Source organism: Ovis aries, chromosome 20 (genome assembly GCF_016772045.2).
Source record: "Ovis aries strain OAR_USU_Benz2616 breed Rambouillet chromosome 20, ARS-UI_Ramb_v3.0, whole genome shotgun sequence".
Lineage (NCBI taxonomy): Eukaryota > Metazoa > Chordata > Mammalia > Artiodactyla > Bovidae > Ovis > Ovis aries.
Window position 1 is genome coordinate 38896878 of NC_056073.1, and position 17099 is coordinate 38913976.

Genomic DNA, 17099 nt, shown 5'->3' on the forward strand with positions numbered 1-17099 from the left:
ATCCTGACTGCCTGTGTTTGGTTTGGCTTTCTTCTTCCCTCGCCTCAAGTGCTGTCAGTCCCATGCACCCCACAGTCCAGAAGAGATACTGAGTCAGACCTGCCTCTGTGTCAGAGACTGTGGCAAACCGTCAAGCAGGTGGGGATGAAACACAGTGACTTTTTCAGCAGCTGTTAAATGTGAAAGCACCCTCCTGAAAATAACTCCAAAATGCGTTTTCTGCTGAGGCGGGCCCCACAGGTCTTTCCTCCGGGGCCCCGATGCCTGACCCTCCTCCCTGCATGACTCAGCCACTTTATCAGGCGACAGAGAAAGGCGCTGAAGTTCACCGCCAGCTCGTGACGGGCCCCAGCGCTGTCGCTGGGCTGGGCACGTCTGTCCGGGTGAGTCACCCAGGCCGTGCTGTGAGGAGGGCTGCTGCGGACTGCGGGGCTGGCCGCTCCCAAAGGCCACTGTGGAAAACGGCCCGCGTCGACCTTTACGCTCCAGGCCTAGGTTCTCGGGGTCCTGGTTCTTACCCAGCCCCTCGAGGGCAACCTTCTGTAGCTGACTAAAACTTAAATCTCATGTCACCGAGTCAAGCCTTGAAAGCCCTAGTCCTGCTATCTAAAGTCTGTAGTTTGGGGTCATTTAATGTCAACCAGGTTTAAGGCCTCTACCTGTGACCGTTTCTGAGAGTTGTGCTAATTGGGGGAGAGATTTACCGAGATGCAGCCCTCGCCCCTTCGGGTTTGTGTGTGGAGCCTGACGTCTCTCACCCCATCCAGGTGCTTGGCTTGGGAGCCGTGCCACCTGCCAAGTCCAGACTCGTCACAGTCGCCAGGGCTGTCAGCCTCGGTTAGGAGTGGAAAAACACCCTCCCAAACGCGCAAGCCCAGGAATTCCAGGTCATAAATATATGCATTTTATTTTTTCACTCTAACTCCAGTGAGAAAAGAGATGGGAGAAAGAAGGAAGACTGGAGGTTCTGTTTAAAGTGATAAAATGGTGTTAAAATTCTGACTGCTCTTCTAGGTCACTACTTTAGAAATATTCTGTGCTTATGTTGTGTCCAACCCTGGATCTCCAAACTGAGTGCTTTGGTCAGCCCTGATCTATGTGAAGCTGGCTTGATTCATGCAGATTGTGAATGAGACAAGATTGTGCCCTCTTCGGGGCTTTCCCGGTGGCTCAGTGGTAAAGAATCTGCCTGCAGTGTGGGAGACTCAGGAGATGCGGGTTCGATCCCTGAGTTGGGAAGATCCCCTGGAAAAGGAAATGGCAACCCACTCCAGTATTCTTGCCTGGAGAGCCCCATGGACAGAGGAGCCTCCTGGGTTACAGTCCATGGGGTTGCAAGAGTTAGACACGACTGAAATGATAAAGCATGCATGCACGTGCCCTTTTTGAGTTTCTGGGGGTGTTTTGGCCACGCTGCCTGGCATGTGAAATCTTAGCTCCCTGACCAGGGATCGAACATGTGTCCCTTGCACTGGAAGTTCATAGTCTTACCCACTGGACCACTAGGAAGTCCCAAGGTCATGCCCTCTTAGTTTGTTCTCGCTTTTCCTAGAGCATAGTCACTGTGCAGAGTTGGCGTATGTATGGTATGCACTTTCCCACTCCCCTGGTTTCTCTTCCTCTGTACTTTGGTACCAGGGCCCTGCTATAGAGAGAATTCCCTTGCTTCCTCAGCTCCCAGTGCACATGCCTGGTAGCTCTGAGGCCATTACTGCTGTTCCCAGGAGGGACAGGCTGTGCACAAGTGTGGAGACTCAGGGTGTTAGCATTGGAGAGGTCTGTACCATGTGTGACTCAGGGCTGGGTGGGTCAGGTCTTCTGTGACTTGGCTTGCAGAAATTCCAATCAGGAGCCCTCTCTACAGTTCTGACATTGTGTTGTGGGTTGCTGCAGGCATGCCTGTGTTTTAAGACTTGTCCACACGGCTATAGGTGTCTAATCATAAGCCCCACAGAGGAAATTGGCATCTTGGTCATGGTTCTGAACAAGTGAGGTCAGGTTTGCCCTGTGGACTCCCCGCACCTGGCACGTGGAGCTGGCATCGGCAGAGTGGCTGTCTCCTGTTGGGCAGGGATCCTGCGGAAAAGCCACAGGCTCTTGGGTTGGACCAAGTTGTGCCTACACGTGGTATGTCTGGGACAGAAAGAAATTCTCATAGATCCTTCTGCTTCCATCGGGACTTCTGGGCTTTCCTTTCTGGGCTGACACGCATTCTCCTAGATAAGGGCACTTCATTCCATTTGTGAACTGGAGTCAGGAAACATTAAGGGTGGGAGCAGAGCATCTTTTATGGATTCCCTGATTCCCGCCATCCAGCAGAAGCAGCTCCTTTTTTTTTGTTAGTTAACTAAGCTTCTAAAAGTAGTGGACAAGTTGCTTTTTCCTGTACTGAAAAAAAGGGATTCCTGTGTTTAGAAAGGAACAGAGTAAAAACAAACACCTTCAGACTTTTGGATAAACCAGACTCTCCTTACTCGACTGTGTAAGGGGTCTTTGATGGTTAATATTCTCTGTCCATCACAGAGTGAAGTGTAGCCACTGTTCATGTGTCATGGAAAACTGATTATGCTGAGGAGGGCAGAAGAGTGGGTGGCACCTACGTGGAATTTTTAGGCTTTGGGAGACAGTCTTGGCTTTTTTTAAATGTTTGTTTATTGTACCAGTGGTGATTGACAGTCACCAAACCAAAGAATTGATTAAGTAGAACCCCAGGCAGGGATTCATCAAGCTACAAGGCACCAGAATAAAAAAGAAAAAAAAAAAGAGGGGAGCTCTGTAGACAATACTTCTGTTTAGTTTTATTGATATGATTTATAAAGTTGCTTTTTTCCCTGTACCTTTCTGAGATATCTTAATGTTATTAAAAAATGGTAAATATCTTTCCTCCGCTGGACAACCTGGGTTGGCATATACAGCTCCTAATAATTAACGATACTGTTCCTTCTTCCTCTTCTCATTATGACCCAGAACTCACACACACACTTGTTCACATGCTCCCTTTTTTCTCACATGTGAGTACACCATCATAAAACTTTGAAAGTGGGACCCCTAGAGGCGCTAGAGAAATAGCAACAAATGATTCCTAATTTTTGTTTCTAAGAATAAGTGTCTTTTATCTTGAAAATGGGATTGGATTGTCTCACTGATTTGTTGCAAAGATGGAGGAGCTATTTAAGGAAAAATAATTAAATGAGTACCTCTATCTTTATACCAAAATTAGTTTTAGTTGGTTAAAAATTTAAGAGATATTAATTATGGATATTAGCTAAAATATATTCTAGACTTACAATGGCCACTCTGATAAGTGCTTTACTGTACTGCCTTATTAAATCACACCAGCAATTCAGAAAGAGAACAAGTATTATTCCCATTTTATTAATAAAGGAGATCTTGCCCAAGGTTACACAGCTGATAAGTAGCATTCAAGTTTGGAAATAAAACTGGAAAAAACAAAATAAGACTAGAAGAAGAGATGCATGAATAGCTATGTAACTTGGGGTAATGATAATCCAGAAGGATTTTGAAAGTGTTATGTATACCATAAACGAAAATCATAAAGGAAGAGAAGAGATTTGAATGTGAAAGACCAAAAGCTTTTGTTATGACAAAGAACAACCTAAGACTGAAAGGTAAATGACAGACTGGGAGAAATATGTACAGCATGTGACAGACCAAAGGTTAATATCCTTAATAAATGATGGGCATTTTTGAATGAATACTTAAGCAATTACTAAACCAATTGATTTATACAAGTAAACATAGGACTCAGTCAATTTACTGAGGAGTAAATACAAATGGACAATAAACTAAGGAAAGGAAAATTTTAATTTAACAAAGCAAGGAGCTTGCTTTTTCTGTTCATCACAATCAGGAAGAATGATAATAGCATTGTTGAAGTTGTAGAAAAAAAAGACTCTTGCATTGCTAGAGGAGTTAGTAATTCAATGTTTTTGGAGTTTTGCCTAGTAAAGTTAATAGAAAAGTGTACATAGATAAATACGTAAGGATAAATATTGCAGAAAAAAAGAAAAAGGAAACAACCTGAGTATCTCTAATAGGGAACTGCCTCAGTAAAGCATACTGCAGAAACTAAGCGGGGCTATTAAAAAATATAATGTTGATGTCTTTTTGTAGAACAGGGAAAGTGTTCATTATTTCTTGTCTTAAGAGTAAATTTCCCTCGAGACATGAAGCCATAGTGATAAAATGGATTCTAGTCTTGCTAGACTCCAGCCTTGCTTAGATTTGTAAAAATCCATGGACTTTACAATATGGTTCTTTGTATTTACCCTTTTATAAATTGTGCTTTGGGGGTAGCTATTTAAAGACAGAAGAAAGATTCTTTTCAGAAACAGTATAACTGTTTTCTACTTTTTCATATTCCATTTTGTGTTCCCAGTTTTTTTCCTTTCCTAGTTATAACCAAAACTTTATGAAATACAGTAAGTCTGAATTACATTGTCTGTCAAATGTAACTAAGTACTTAACTAAAAGACCTTGACTTCTTGGAAAACTTATGTAAACATTTAGTGGACATCAAAAAGACTGAGTTATTTTTTTCAGTCACATAGATTTTGTTTTAATGACTAGGAGGTAATGTGGGTGTCACTAGAATCTGTAATTTTTGTCAAAATTATTCAGTTGGTAGTTACAGATGACGTTGACATGTGTGTGTTCACACCCTTGTTACCTTGTTCAACAAAGACTATTGTGGTCTTTGGGGCTCATTGGAATTTCAGAAACAGAAACACTTTTGACCAAAGTGTAAATCCTACAATTAACTTTTTTAAGTTCAACAAACAGTATTTTGAAAACTTTGCCATCATTTACGAGGAGAGGGGCCCCCAATTAAATACACATTAGATGGACGATGAAGGATCTGGGTAGCACTGAAGGCTTTTCAGCTTCCAAATACGATCTGTTTATGCTATGTTTATAATGTATTTAAATAAAAGTTTTCTCTTAAAAAAAAAAATACACATTAATCTGAGAACAGCAATGTCACCAGGGACAATTCTGTAATTAAGAGTGCATACGTGTGCCAGGTACTCTGCTAAGATGCCACAGCTCTTGTTTTCAAAGGAGCTCATAATTCATTGGTGTAGAAAGATGTGGGGGAAAAGGTACTAGAGTGTAATGGGTTCTGAGAGTTTGTTTAAAAAAAAAAAATTACCATGGAAACCAGAGATGGGAGTAACTGATTTCCAGTGTCATGCGGCCTGAGTCACTGATGATGGATGGGCCTCGGTCCATCTGGGAGTCATCACCCATATACCAGGTCCTGCCTCTCTCTGGTGGCCACGTCTTGGGCAAATGACTTCCACTTTCTTAGTGGCCCCCTCATCTCGTTATTGATCACAATCCATACCTACCATATCTGGGTATTGCACAGATGCAGTGATATAGATAGAATATGTAAATTGTACTGCAAACAGAGCAGTTGACAAAAAAATTAATTTTTCTTAACATAAATAATAAAGGTATATAGGTTAAATGGGTTTCCCTGGCGGCTCAGTGGTAAAGAATCCACTTGCTAAGCAGGAGACGAATTCAATCCCTTGGTGGGTAAGACCTCTTCCCCCAGGAGAAGGAAATGGCAACCCACTCCAGTATTCTTGCCTGGGAAATCCCATGGACAGAGGAGCCTGGCTGAAAGAGTCAGACAACTTAGCAACTAAATAGCAACAATAATACAGGTTAAATAGGTTAATTCATATCCTGTTTAATATTTGTGATAATTTAGAAATAGGTCAAGCTGAAATTTATTCTTGTATTTTTACCTGGAACATTCTTTTATCATTTGTTATTTTTAGTGCAACTTGAGTTTACATACCCTGAGTTGTTGTTATCAGTTGATTCATCATAAACCTATTTCATATAGCTCTGTATATAGCGTTCATTCTTGGGTGGTTTTTTTTTTTTTTTTTTTCCTTTCTGTTAATGATCTGTGGTTTAAAAAGGCCTTTCCTACCACGGTAAGTGAAACCTCGTGACCTGGCCTTGAAAAAAAACATTGAGAAAATAATCCCTCATAATTCCAGCCTACTCAGCATCAGAGCAGAAACCAGAAAGTATTCCATCTCACTCCCTGATAAAAGAACAGATATAAATCCTTGATGAGTTAATGACTTCAAACTCTGTGAAACCAGAGTAAAAGCTCTTTGACCACAATGCTTCTCCATAGTTAAGTCCTTTTCATCGAGTCAAGTTCTTGCTTTTTTATTTTTTCAAGTTACTAAATATGAGTCAAAATCATGAATTACGGTCAGGATGTTTGATCCAGCGAAGTCTTAAAGCATCTTGTCCCCACCTTCACCCCATTCCCTTTCTCGGGGCTGGTTAACCAGTGTGGAAGATCAAACGAGATTGCTCCATTCATCTGTTTGTGCCAAGAAAGTGGTGCTTTTTGAAGGCTTTCGATGGCACTTGGGTCCTGGCTAGGAACCACCATCAGGTCGCACAAGCCTGAGCAGAAGCTGTGTTTCATTCCCCTACGCTACAGGGGTGTAGTGTAATTCTGCACTAAAGGGCTCAGGTCCAGATTTAAGCCTGTGTTTTGGCATGGGCCTTGGGAATACATGTGGAATAAGGAAAGTCCTTTGAGCAAATATATGAGAAAAAAATATCAATGGATATGAAAGACTGGCAACAAGGTGGGTGAGATACTTTCTTTTTAAAAAAAATTAATTTATTTTAATTGGAGGCTAATTATGTAGTGGTTTTCGCCATATATTGACATGAATCAGCCATGGGTATACATGTGTCCCCCCCATCCTGAAACCCCTCCCACCTCCCTCCCCATCCCACCCCTCAGGGTTTTCCCAGTGCACTGGCTTTGAGTGCCCTGTTTCATGCATCAGACTTGGACTGGTGATCTATTTCACATATGGTAATATACATGTTTCAGTGCTATTCTCTCAAATCATCCCACCCTCGCCTTCTCCCACGGAGTCCAAAAGTCTGTTCTTTATATCTGTGTCTCTTTTGCTGTCTCGCAATAAGATCATCATTACCATCTTTCTAAATTCCATATATATGCAGTAATATACTGTATTGGTGTTTTTCTTTCTGACTTACTTCACTCTGTATAATAGGCTCCGGTTTCTAGATATTTTCTTAATGAGCACAAGACTCTTATACTTGACTATAACATAAAGGCAATTTTGGAAATGTGTCTTTAGTGGGTAAGAATTTTGACAGTACTTTATTCTTCTCCATGTATTTGTGTATGTGCGTGTACAATAGTCTTTAGGTAGTCTTCCTAACCCTTATTTTTAGGAAGCCCCTTACAGTTACAATCTTCTAAAAAAAAAAAATCCACATATTCCACCAACATGTTTTAAATGCCTCTTTTGTAGAACTCAGAAGTTGAGAACTAAGTTTATATAAATTTGGTATATTTTCTTCTGATCCAATTTTTTCTTTAACTTTAACACACATAGAGAACACACATACATACTATTGGACATAAATTTTTACATTATATGTACAGTCTGAGCACGACTTTTTAAAAAACAATGTTTTTGAATTCTAGCATTGCTTAAACACATAGATTTGCTTTGCTTGTTTTTTTAAGATGGTGTGTTTAAATATTCCATCAGATAAAATAAATTTTATGTATCTACTACTCCCTTACTAATTGGCATTTAACTTGATTCTAACTTTCAGTATTATAAATAATGCTGTGTGAACATCCTTTTACTGGGGTCTCTTGGGGAGTGGGTCTCTAGGGCAGATGCCCCATAGTGGGCCAAAGAGCCAGGACATATTCCTTTTTCTTGGTACTGTGAGAAATGGCTTAGAATGGCTGCATTCATTCAGTCTCCCATCAACAGTTTATGAAAATACCTATTTCTTCAGTTCAGCTATGTTGGATATTGTTGTGTGGTGTGTGTGTGTGTGTGTGTGTGTGTGTGTGTGTGTGTGTGTGTTTTGCCAACCTGATGATTGAAAATATTGTTTCATGTTCACACTTTTAATTTGAGTCCCATTCTGTAGCTGTGATATGTCATAATATAATGAGACTGCTAAAATCAGATGCATGAAAGAAAAACACACCCCCAAGAGCTTATGTTATATTGCATTATTTCCAAATGTAAAAGGAATTGTCATTTGGATAAAATGATTAAACTGACTAATTCTCTGGACAAACATTTATTAAGCATTTCGTACTAGGCACTAGGATTACAGAGATAAACAGATTGTGGACTGACATCAGTCAGGGGCTCCAGTAAAGGAAAGAGGTACTTCAACCAGTAATTTCTGCACAGAGGAAGGAGAAAATCACTTTAATTCTCTTGATGGTGGGGATTGCATGTTAGAAAGACATCCATTTTAAAAGGCGGTAAATGCCTCATTAAATGTTTAAAAAGATTTTCACACCTTTACTCTTCAGCTGGGCACTACATGACATAAATAGTCCGTGACGGAACACCCCTAGGAGTCGAAGCGAGCTGTAGAAAGACTCACAGATGAGAACTTGTTCCCTAACCCCCATGGGAACACCTGTGGGTTACCTGTGCTCAGCACACCTCCTCTACCAGCGATGAATGGTTTCTCAGCACGTGGCATGTACTTAGCACCATGCTAGGTGCAGCGGGGCACACACATACCAAGATGTGGCCACATGGTTCCTGCTCATCAGAAGCTCAGGATCCAGGTGGGGAGACAAGGCAGTTTATATTGAATGACACTTTCATGCTGACTCAGGAAAAGGAACTAAACTGAATTCAAATGATGCTTCGATGTGACCCACAGGAAACAGAGAAATGTCTTAGAGGGAAGCGGTAGGTAGAATGATAAATTGTCCCAGGTACTGAGTTACGGTGTAGAAGAATAAATAATAAAGTTGCATTCATTATGCTCTCAATCCACAGCCCTGGTATGTAATACACTCAACATCTTTTTTGGATTGAGAGAATGTTGTTAGTGACTGGGGCTCAGTTACTAATACAAATATGTCAAGAAAAATCAGTCTTTTTATTTTTGTTTTTTTAGGTCAAGAAGTGGTTTTCAAGTGCCTTGGGGAAGGAATTCTTGAGAAAGCCTTTCAGGGGTATAATGCTTGCATTTTTGCATATGGACAGACAGGTAAGTAGCTGCTTTTCTTTACAGTCAGTGATATTAAATGTACATTTCTTAAAACATAAAAATAGAAAACACTTTGGAAAGCTGTAGAAAAATGCTTCTGACTTCACAGGTTTAGCTGAATTAAATGATCAAAAGTAATCTTTTTGAAGGTTCAACAGTTGTGGAATGAAGTAATTTAAGTGTTAGTGAGCATGCTAGTTTCAAACTATTAAGTGTCATTTTCCTAAATTATAGTTTTAACCTGTATTTGAGCTAGGAAAATAATTACCAGTTTCTTAGTACAAATGTTATAGTGAAAAACTGTAGAAAAACTCTTAGTATCTGTCATCCTATACAGAGGACTTTACAGGATATAGAAGTGATGATAGGTTATTAAACAAAACTATACTAGTGGTTCAGCAATTAACACTGTGAGCCACCCATTATTTCAACCATAAAGTTGGAATAAATTAATTAAATGATAACAATACAGCATATTGTCACATCATGGGACATCAAGGAGAATATGTAGCAAAGCACTTTCAAAAGTGTGAAATATTTTGTGGGTCAAATATGTTAATGTTACTTGATGTATAGTTGATATTTACACACTTTTAAAACTTTTCTGTTGTATGTTGGAGTATAGTTGATTAACAGTGTTAGTTTCAGGTGTCCAGCCAAATGCTTGTTATACATATTTAGGCTATTACATAATCTCGAACAGAGTTCCCTGTACTATACAGTAGTTCCTTTTTACTATATATACTTTTAAAGATTACATATTTGTAGTGCTTACATTAGTACGCATCCATCTATAAAGGAGATACTCTCCGGGTCTCACAGTAAAAGTCAGACTGGTGGTCAGGAATGTAATAGAAGGAATAGTAACTCTGGTGTCCGAAGGCCTGGCTCTGGGGGCCAGATTGTCTGTCTCCTCCTCCTGTGTGACCTTGGCCAATGTGCAGGACACACTTGTACGTTTGAAGCGTTACACGTTGCCTCCTCTACCATCCTCCTCTCTTTCTGCTCACCTTTCTCCAGGCTCAGGAAAATCCTTCTCCATGATGGGAAATGCTGAGCAGCGAGGGCTCATCCCAAGGCTCTGCTGTGCTTTATTTCAAAGGATCTCTCTGGAGCAGAATGAGTCACAGACCTTTAAAGTGGAAGTATCCTATATGGAAATCTATAATGAGAAAGTCCGGGATCTTTTAGACCCCAAAGGGTAAGTTAGTGGTTGACATGAACCTTGTAACAGGGGTAGTAGTTTTAAATGATCCTGAAGTTAAAGTTGCAAGTGAGTTTATGTGTTTGAAGCCCTCGGTCACCACTCCCATTTTAGATCATTTTACTGAGAGATATCAGCTTCTTAAAGCCTGTCGGTATACCCAGGATTCATAGTTTATCCTACACTCATGTATAAAGTTGCTTACCTATGCCATTTAGACGACTGTTTTTACTGTTTTGGTATTTTTGCCACTATGGTTTATTCATATTTATTTGTTGAGTTAAGAATGACACAGTGGTATTTCCATCTGCTCTAAACTGGAGGTAAAGCAGTCTAAGGTTTTGAGTGACCTGGGCTAGACAAGCCATTCTCTTCCGGGAATGTACATTGGAATCACTCGGAGGCTTTTAATGCGACACTGGCCTGAGCCCGTCCCTTAGGGCTGATGATTCAGTAGACCCAGGAGGAAACCCAGGCATCTGTATTTTTTAAAAGCTAGGTGATAAAAACCAGATGAGTTTGATTCATAGAGGAAGGAAAGGGCCATTTATCTTTCAATTAAAATTTTTATTGATTTAAGAATAATATATATAAAAATTTAGAAAGTAGGTAAAGTGTAAGAAGAAATAAAAATGTCCTAAAATCCCATCACTCAAAAATAACTGCTGTTAACACTTTTTGCATTTTGGTGTCTCAGATCTATGGAGTGGATATGTAGTGTGTGTGTTGAGGTTCTTCTCTGAATACAATTCAGTAGCCTGAATTTTTTATATAATATGATGAATACTTTCTCATGTTATTAAAAATATTTTAAAAATGCTTTCAGCAGCTGTATAATCAAGGATATAATCAGAGGTATAAGATAAAAATTAGGGACGGCAAGGAAGTGACCCAGTCATCAGAAATGTTTTTACTTTTAGCTAATAACTGTGTAATGCATATGAAAGAACACTTATAATACATGTAAGATGTAAAGAATAATAAAAATCAATGACTGTTCTGCTCACCATTTGGCTTAATAAATGGAATGTTTTTATATTGCTCATTATCTTCCTTCTCTTTAAGAGTCTATGCATAATTTTGCACAGTTTTTACCTGTGCATGGCTTCATTAATACATGTGTCCTTTGATGACTTGCTACTTTCCCCCTCAATGATTTGTTTGTTCTGATGTATGAAGAAGTAATTCATTAATTTTTACTGCTCTTTGGTATTCCATTGTATGAGACACCATAATTTGTTTATTCTATCTCCTCTCGTTCCTGTGGTTTCCATTTTTTACCATGACTGTCCTTCTCTGAGCATTCCAGTACATTCCTCCTGGTGTGCAAATGCAGGAGTTCCTAGGGAATGCATCTAGGAGTGGAATTATGGGTCGCAAGCTATGGAACCTTCAGCTTTGGTATTGCAAAACTGTTCCCCATAATCGTTGTACCAATTTATACTCCCCCCAGTGGTGTACAAGAATCTCAAATGTTAGACACCATCAGAAGGACTTAATATTGTGCTTGATTTACTTTTTCTTGCCCACGAATAGCGATAATCTCTGATTATGCGAACAGAGTGAGCCAGGTTCTGGAGGCATGCGCAGCTAGGCAGCTCTCTTGAAATTGTACACTTGGTGTGCCCTTGTTTTGAATACAGCAGAATTGCTCATTGTCATTGCATTCTTCAAGCTTAAAATAAAGTTAGTAAAACCTACTTTATGGAGTTGTGAGATTAAGATTCAGATTAAGATTGAGAAGTTTTTAGGGAGCAAGGTCTAGATTTAGGGATGTGCTCATTGTTACTTTCTTCTTTCCACACTTGAGTGATGCTAGGCATTGACTCTTGATTTGAAAAAGTGATCAGTATCTGTTGCCATGAAATATGTGACATAATGCATTACGGCCATAATATATATTATATAGTTTTACCTTTCATCTCAGTTGTCTGTTGATAAGCTCTTCAAGTGAGTCCCAAACCAGGTTTGCCATTTAGAAATTCAAGAGTCCTAAAATCTTGACCAGCAGAGCCAGTTCTCAACATAGGATAAATATCAGTAACTACAAACAACTGCTCTCCTGTAACATCATTCTTTGTATAAAATGGTCAGCACAGCATAAATCAATGCTCCTAATATGAAAAGGTAACTTAAAAGTAAAACATGTTAATATTGTTCAATTCTTGCTTAAAACTGTAAGACATTACTTATTGAGAATATGCTTACTTATAAAATAGCCCGAAGGTTAAATTCAGTTCTGTTTGTTCTTTGCTTCGCTCCCTTCTCCCCACTCCATGTGAAATTAAAGTTCATCTACTAAAACAAGTTAGCCTAACCTAGTATTCTGTGTGCTGGTTGTTTAGTTTGGGAGTAGAGATAGAATTTTTAAAATAGTATGTTACTTTAAATAGAAATCAGAGTATAAAAGACATTCCTCATAAGGCATGCTGTTTTGCTAATCCAAGTAAAGTAGCTTTTAGAATAGTTTTTGATTGTTAAAAGAAAAATCCTTTTGAAATTACAATCTAAACTTCTGAGTACTTTTGCAAGTACTTTTTTTTAGAGAGAAAAGCTCCAGGTTGGGTATGATTCATTCATTCCTTTTTCCTTTCTCTTGAAGGAGTAGACAGTCTCTTAAAGTTCGAGAGCATAAAGTTTTGGGACCATATGTAGATGGTTTATCCCAACTGGCTGTCACTAGTTTTGAGGTAAGTGTCATTAAAAAAAAAAAAAAAGACATTAAAAGCTGACAGTAAATTGAAGTGTATAGATCATGTTGAATATATTTTTATGTGAATGTTTTATAGCATATTGTTACAATTCATGGTCTCAGAAACCCAGTATCAACCACCCCAAATAGAAAATAAAGGCTTTTAATCACAGTCTTCAAGCCGCTTGATTTTGAAGGGTTTGCAGTGTTGCTGGGGGTCCAGCATCCTGAGGTTGCTGAATATTTTCATGAATAACACTCTAGTGAAACTCTTCTCCCTGAGGTTGCCAGTGATGTCTTTCTGGACAGATGTAAACACTATTTGGTAGTTATTTCAACCCTGTCTCTTTGACAGCGTCTCCGATCTTAGTTTGCATTGCTTTTCACTCTTCTGATTCTTCTGTTTTTCTGAATTGATCTCCTTCTGTTGACCGATCTGTTTCTTTTTCCTACTCCTTGACTTCTGTGCTTTCTCACATCCTGGCTTGATATTTTGTCTGTATTTTTATTGTCATTGCTTTGGGAATCCCATAAAAGAAACCGCTATCTGTTACCAAAGAATGCCGATCAATAAATGAGTAAACACATCCATCTACTTAGAAGTGCCATCTCTGTGTTATTTGTCCCTGCATCACTTTAGACTCAGTAGAACTAAAATTGATCTGCAAGGTAACTCTCTTCAGCCATTTAAATGTAGATAGTTTTAGTACTGCTTAAATCAGAAATAAAGGGCAGTTATCACTCCGTCATCAGTGAGATCCGGAAATCAACAAAGACCCCTCTGGCAGGAAAGTGCAAAGTCAGCACTTTTGCTTAGATGCCTGGCTCAGGGTCACTGAGACCAGTGACCGTCTCCTCCTGTCACTTATTAGCAAGAGCTGGGACATCCATGATTTGTATCCAGTTCTGCTTCTTATTGGGCTCTCCAAGTGGCTCAGTGGTAAAGGATCCGCCTGCCAAGCAGAAGATGTGGGTTTGATCCCTGGGTCAGGAAGATCCCCTGGAGGAGGAAATGGCAACCCACTCCAGTATTCTTACCTGGGAAATCCTATGGACTGAGGAGCCTGTTGGGCTACAGTCCATAGGGTCACAAAAGAGTCGGACATGACTTAGCGGCTAAAAAGCAAACAACTGCCTCTTATTAGATGTGGGAAGAGTTATTTGACCTCCATGAACTTCAGTGTCCTGTGTGTATAATCAGGTAAATACTTCTTTTATAACATTCATCAAACATTGTTTAAGAGTCCTAGGTTCTGGGTGTTCTAAAGCAAGTTGCATAGAGTTGAATAAGGAAAATTTATTTTTCAGCCACAGTGTTGGAAATTCACCGAGTGAAAGTGTTAGTCATTCAGTCATGTCCAACTGTTTGGAGCCCCATGGACTGTGGACCAGCAGGCTCCGCTGTTCATGAGATTCTCCAGGCAAGAATACTGGAATGGGTTGCCATTCCCTTCTCTAAGGGATCTTCCAAACCCAGGGATTGAACCCAAGACTCCTGCATTGCAGGCAGATTCTTTACCATCTGAACCACCAGGGAAGCCCCTTGTTGGAGAAGGGAGGCTACTAATCATACAGAAGAGAGCTGTGCAAGAGAGAATAAAATAAGGTCATCATTGCTATTGAGTATCTGAGCACAGTAAATGGTAGCTCTTTTCTCCTTAGGAACTTGCAGAGGGAAAAACAGGTACTTAACAGAGAAAGAAGACAGTTGCAGTTTGGAAGGAATGGGTGAAACATTTCATCCGCTAGAAAGCGCGGAGGGAGTGGGAGTTTGAGCCGGGCTCTGTGGAAGAGAGGTGGGAGTGTTCCGTGCAAGGGTGGTGATGGAATGCATCATAATGAATACCTCCGCGGGTGGGCAGGACGCTGTTCTGAGAGGTTTTTCACTCATAGTGATTTTCTTGTGCCTGCCTCTAGGACATTGAGTCATTGATGTCTGAGGGAAACAAGTCTCGGACGGTAGCTGCAACCAACATGAATGAAGAAAGCAGCCGCTCCCACGCTGTGTTCAACATCGTCATCACGCAGACGCTGTACGACCTGCAGTCTGGGGTGAGCGATCGGGTAGAACTTTGGGTGACGGTGAAGGGGCTCACCATGGCTGGATTCCGTTCCCAAGAACGTTAAGCCAGCTCTTCTGCTTCCTGGATCAGCTACTCTGCTTACATCATGTCATTTGTTAGGTCTTACTTTATATATGTAGGGGTTCCCTGGTGGGTCTATGGTAAGGCACCCACCTGCCAGTGCAGGAGACGTGGGTTCGATCCCTGGGTCAAAGAGGTGTCCTGGAGAAAGAAATGGCGACCCACTCGAGTATTCTTGCCTGGGAAATCCCATGAACAGAGGAGCCTGGTAGGCTGTAGTCCATGGGGTTGCAAAAGAGTCAGACTCGACTTAGCGACTAAACAAAGCAACAACTTTATGTATAATGTTAAAAAACTGGAATCCTTGTATAAACTCTCTAAAGACCATGATGCTTTCACCATACCACTTTTAATATGTATCCTTCCATAGTGAAATTCCCCTAGAAACAGCTGGGTTTACCTCATAGTCATTAAAGAATATGAAAGAGGAAACCACGACATTCAGCCTAAAGATAGCCTTTTAAAAAAAAAAAAGTAAAAAAAAAAAAAAAGTGAGGTATTTGACCTGAATGTGTAGGAATCCTCATGTCCTGGAATGTTCTCATAGATGCATAAAAGCTCCATCTTTCTGAATATATTCTGGAAAGGCCAGTGCCCTTACTACCCAGCTACAGAACAGAATCCCAGGCTGCCACACCAACTTTAATTTTTACCCTAAAACTGCTAGTCCAAAGAACTCTTCTTACCATTTAAAATCTTCTCAAGTTTGCCTCCTTAAAGCAGGATGGCTTCAGTGGTGGAGCTGACGTCTACATAGGTGTCTGTGTGGTTTCTGCACTCAACGTGTGTCTGTTGTTTCTCTCTCGTCTCCCACAACTAGAACTCAGGGGAGAAGGTGAGCAAGGTGAGCTTGGTGGACCTGGCGGGCAGCGAGAGAGTGTCTAAAACCGGAGCTGCGGGAGAGCGCCTGAAAGAAGGCAGCAACATTAACAAGTAAGGGGCCTGTGCGATCCCCACGGTAAACGTCCCACCGGCTTCCTGTGTGTCTGAGGCAACTGGTCCCCTTATCAGGGGTCAGATGGCTCTGATCACAGGTGATTCAGAGTCTGTGTAGCTTTAGTGAACTGGGTTGAAGAAAAACATCAGCCTGCCTCTGTTGAGATGCATGAGGTTTATTTAAGTGAAACAGCACGAGGCAGCCAGGGTCCAACGCTGTCCATACAAACGCCCAGAATATCATTGTATAATGTAATTAATCTTAGGTCAATGCAAGTTGCAGTTTTATAAATCAAATCATATCTTAGATCTAACTCTAGGAGCTTATTCTAAAGAGAAAATACTTCAAATCCCTTCATAAGGCTAATACTTCCCTGGTGGCTCAGTGGTAAAAGAATCCACCTGCCAATGCAGGAGATGCAGGTTCAATCCCTGGATCCGGAAGATCCCCTGGAGAAGGAAATGGCAACCCACTCCAGTATTCTTGCCTGGGAAATTCCATGGACAGAGGAGCCTGGCGGGCTACAGTCTGTGGGATCCCAAAAGAGTCAGACATGACTTAGCAACTAAACAACAAAAACAATAACTTCCCCCCAAAAGTAACAGTTATATAATAACTGCCATCCTGAAATCTCATTCTTTGCCTTGAGTGCCTGTAGTGTGCCCAGGGATGTGGTGAAGGCTGAAGGAGAGCTGAGGGGTACAAGGTGTGTAGGAGCTGGCCCAGTGGACAGGAAGTGAAGGCTTTCCACGTGGAAGATACAGCAAAGGCGCAGATGAAGAATTTGCCCTTTTATTTTTTTAATTGTGTATTTTGTTTGCATTGGTCTTAGTTGTAGCATGTAGAATCTTAGTTCTCCCGACCAGGGATCGAACCCACGTCCCCTGCATTGGAAGGTGGACTCTTAGCCATTGGGAAGTCCTGAAGGACTGGTTCTTTGGGATGTGCTATCCAAGGATGCCCCTGATAAACCGGGCATCTGTCTGTCTTCCCCAGCATGAGAGGGAGCAGAGTTGGCCCTTTTAGGCGTGT

General features: G+C 40.7%; 1 protein-coding gene across 24 annotated transcripts in view; it reads left to right on the plus strand.

Moving 5' to 3' along the window:
• Positions 1–17099, plus strand: part of KIF13A (kinesin family member 13A) — a 196774-nt gene that overhangs the window by 104547 nt on the left and 75128 nt on the right. For all 24 annotated transcript variants that reach the window (XR_006057373.2, XM_015102831.4, XM_015102832.4 and 21 more), the window contains exons 5-9: positions 8998–9090; positions 10111–10291; positions 12897–12984; positions 14904–15038; positions 15951–16063. Coding sequence is in view for 23 of the 24 variants with exons in the window: in XM_015102831.4 (XP_014958317.3) it covers positions 8998–9090; positions 10111–10291; positions 12897–12984; positions 14904–15038; positions 15951–16063 (610 nt within the window). In the remaining variant the exon portion in view is untranslated. The remainder of the gene's footprint in view (positions 1–8997; positions 9091–10110; positions 10292–12896; positions 12985–14903; positions 15039–15950; positions 16064–17099) is intronic.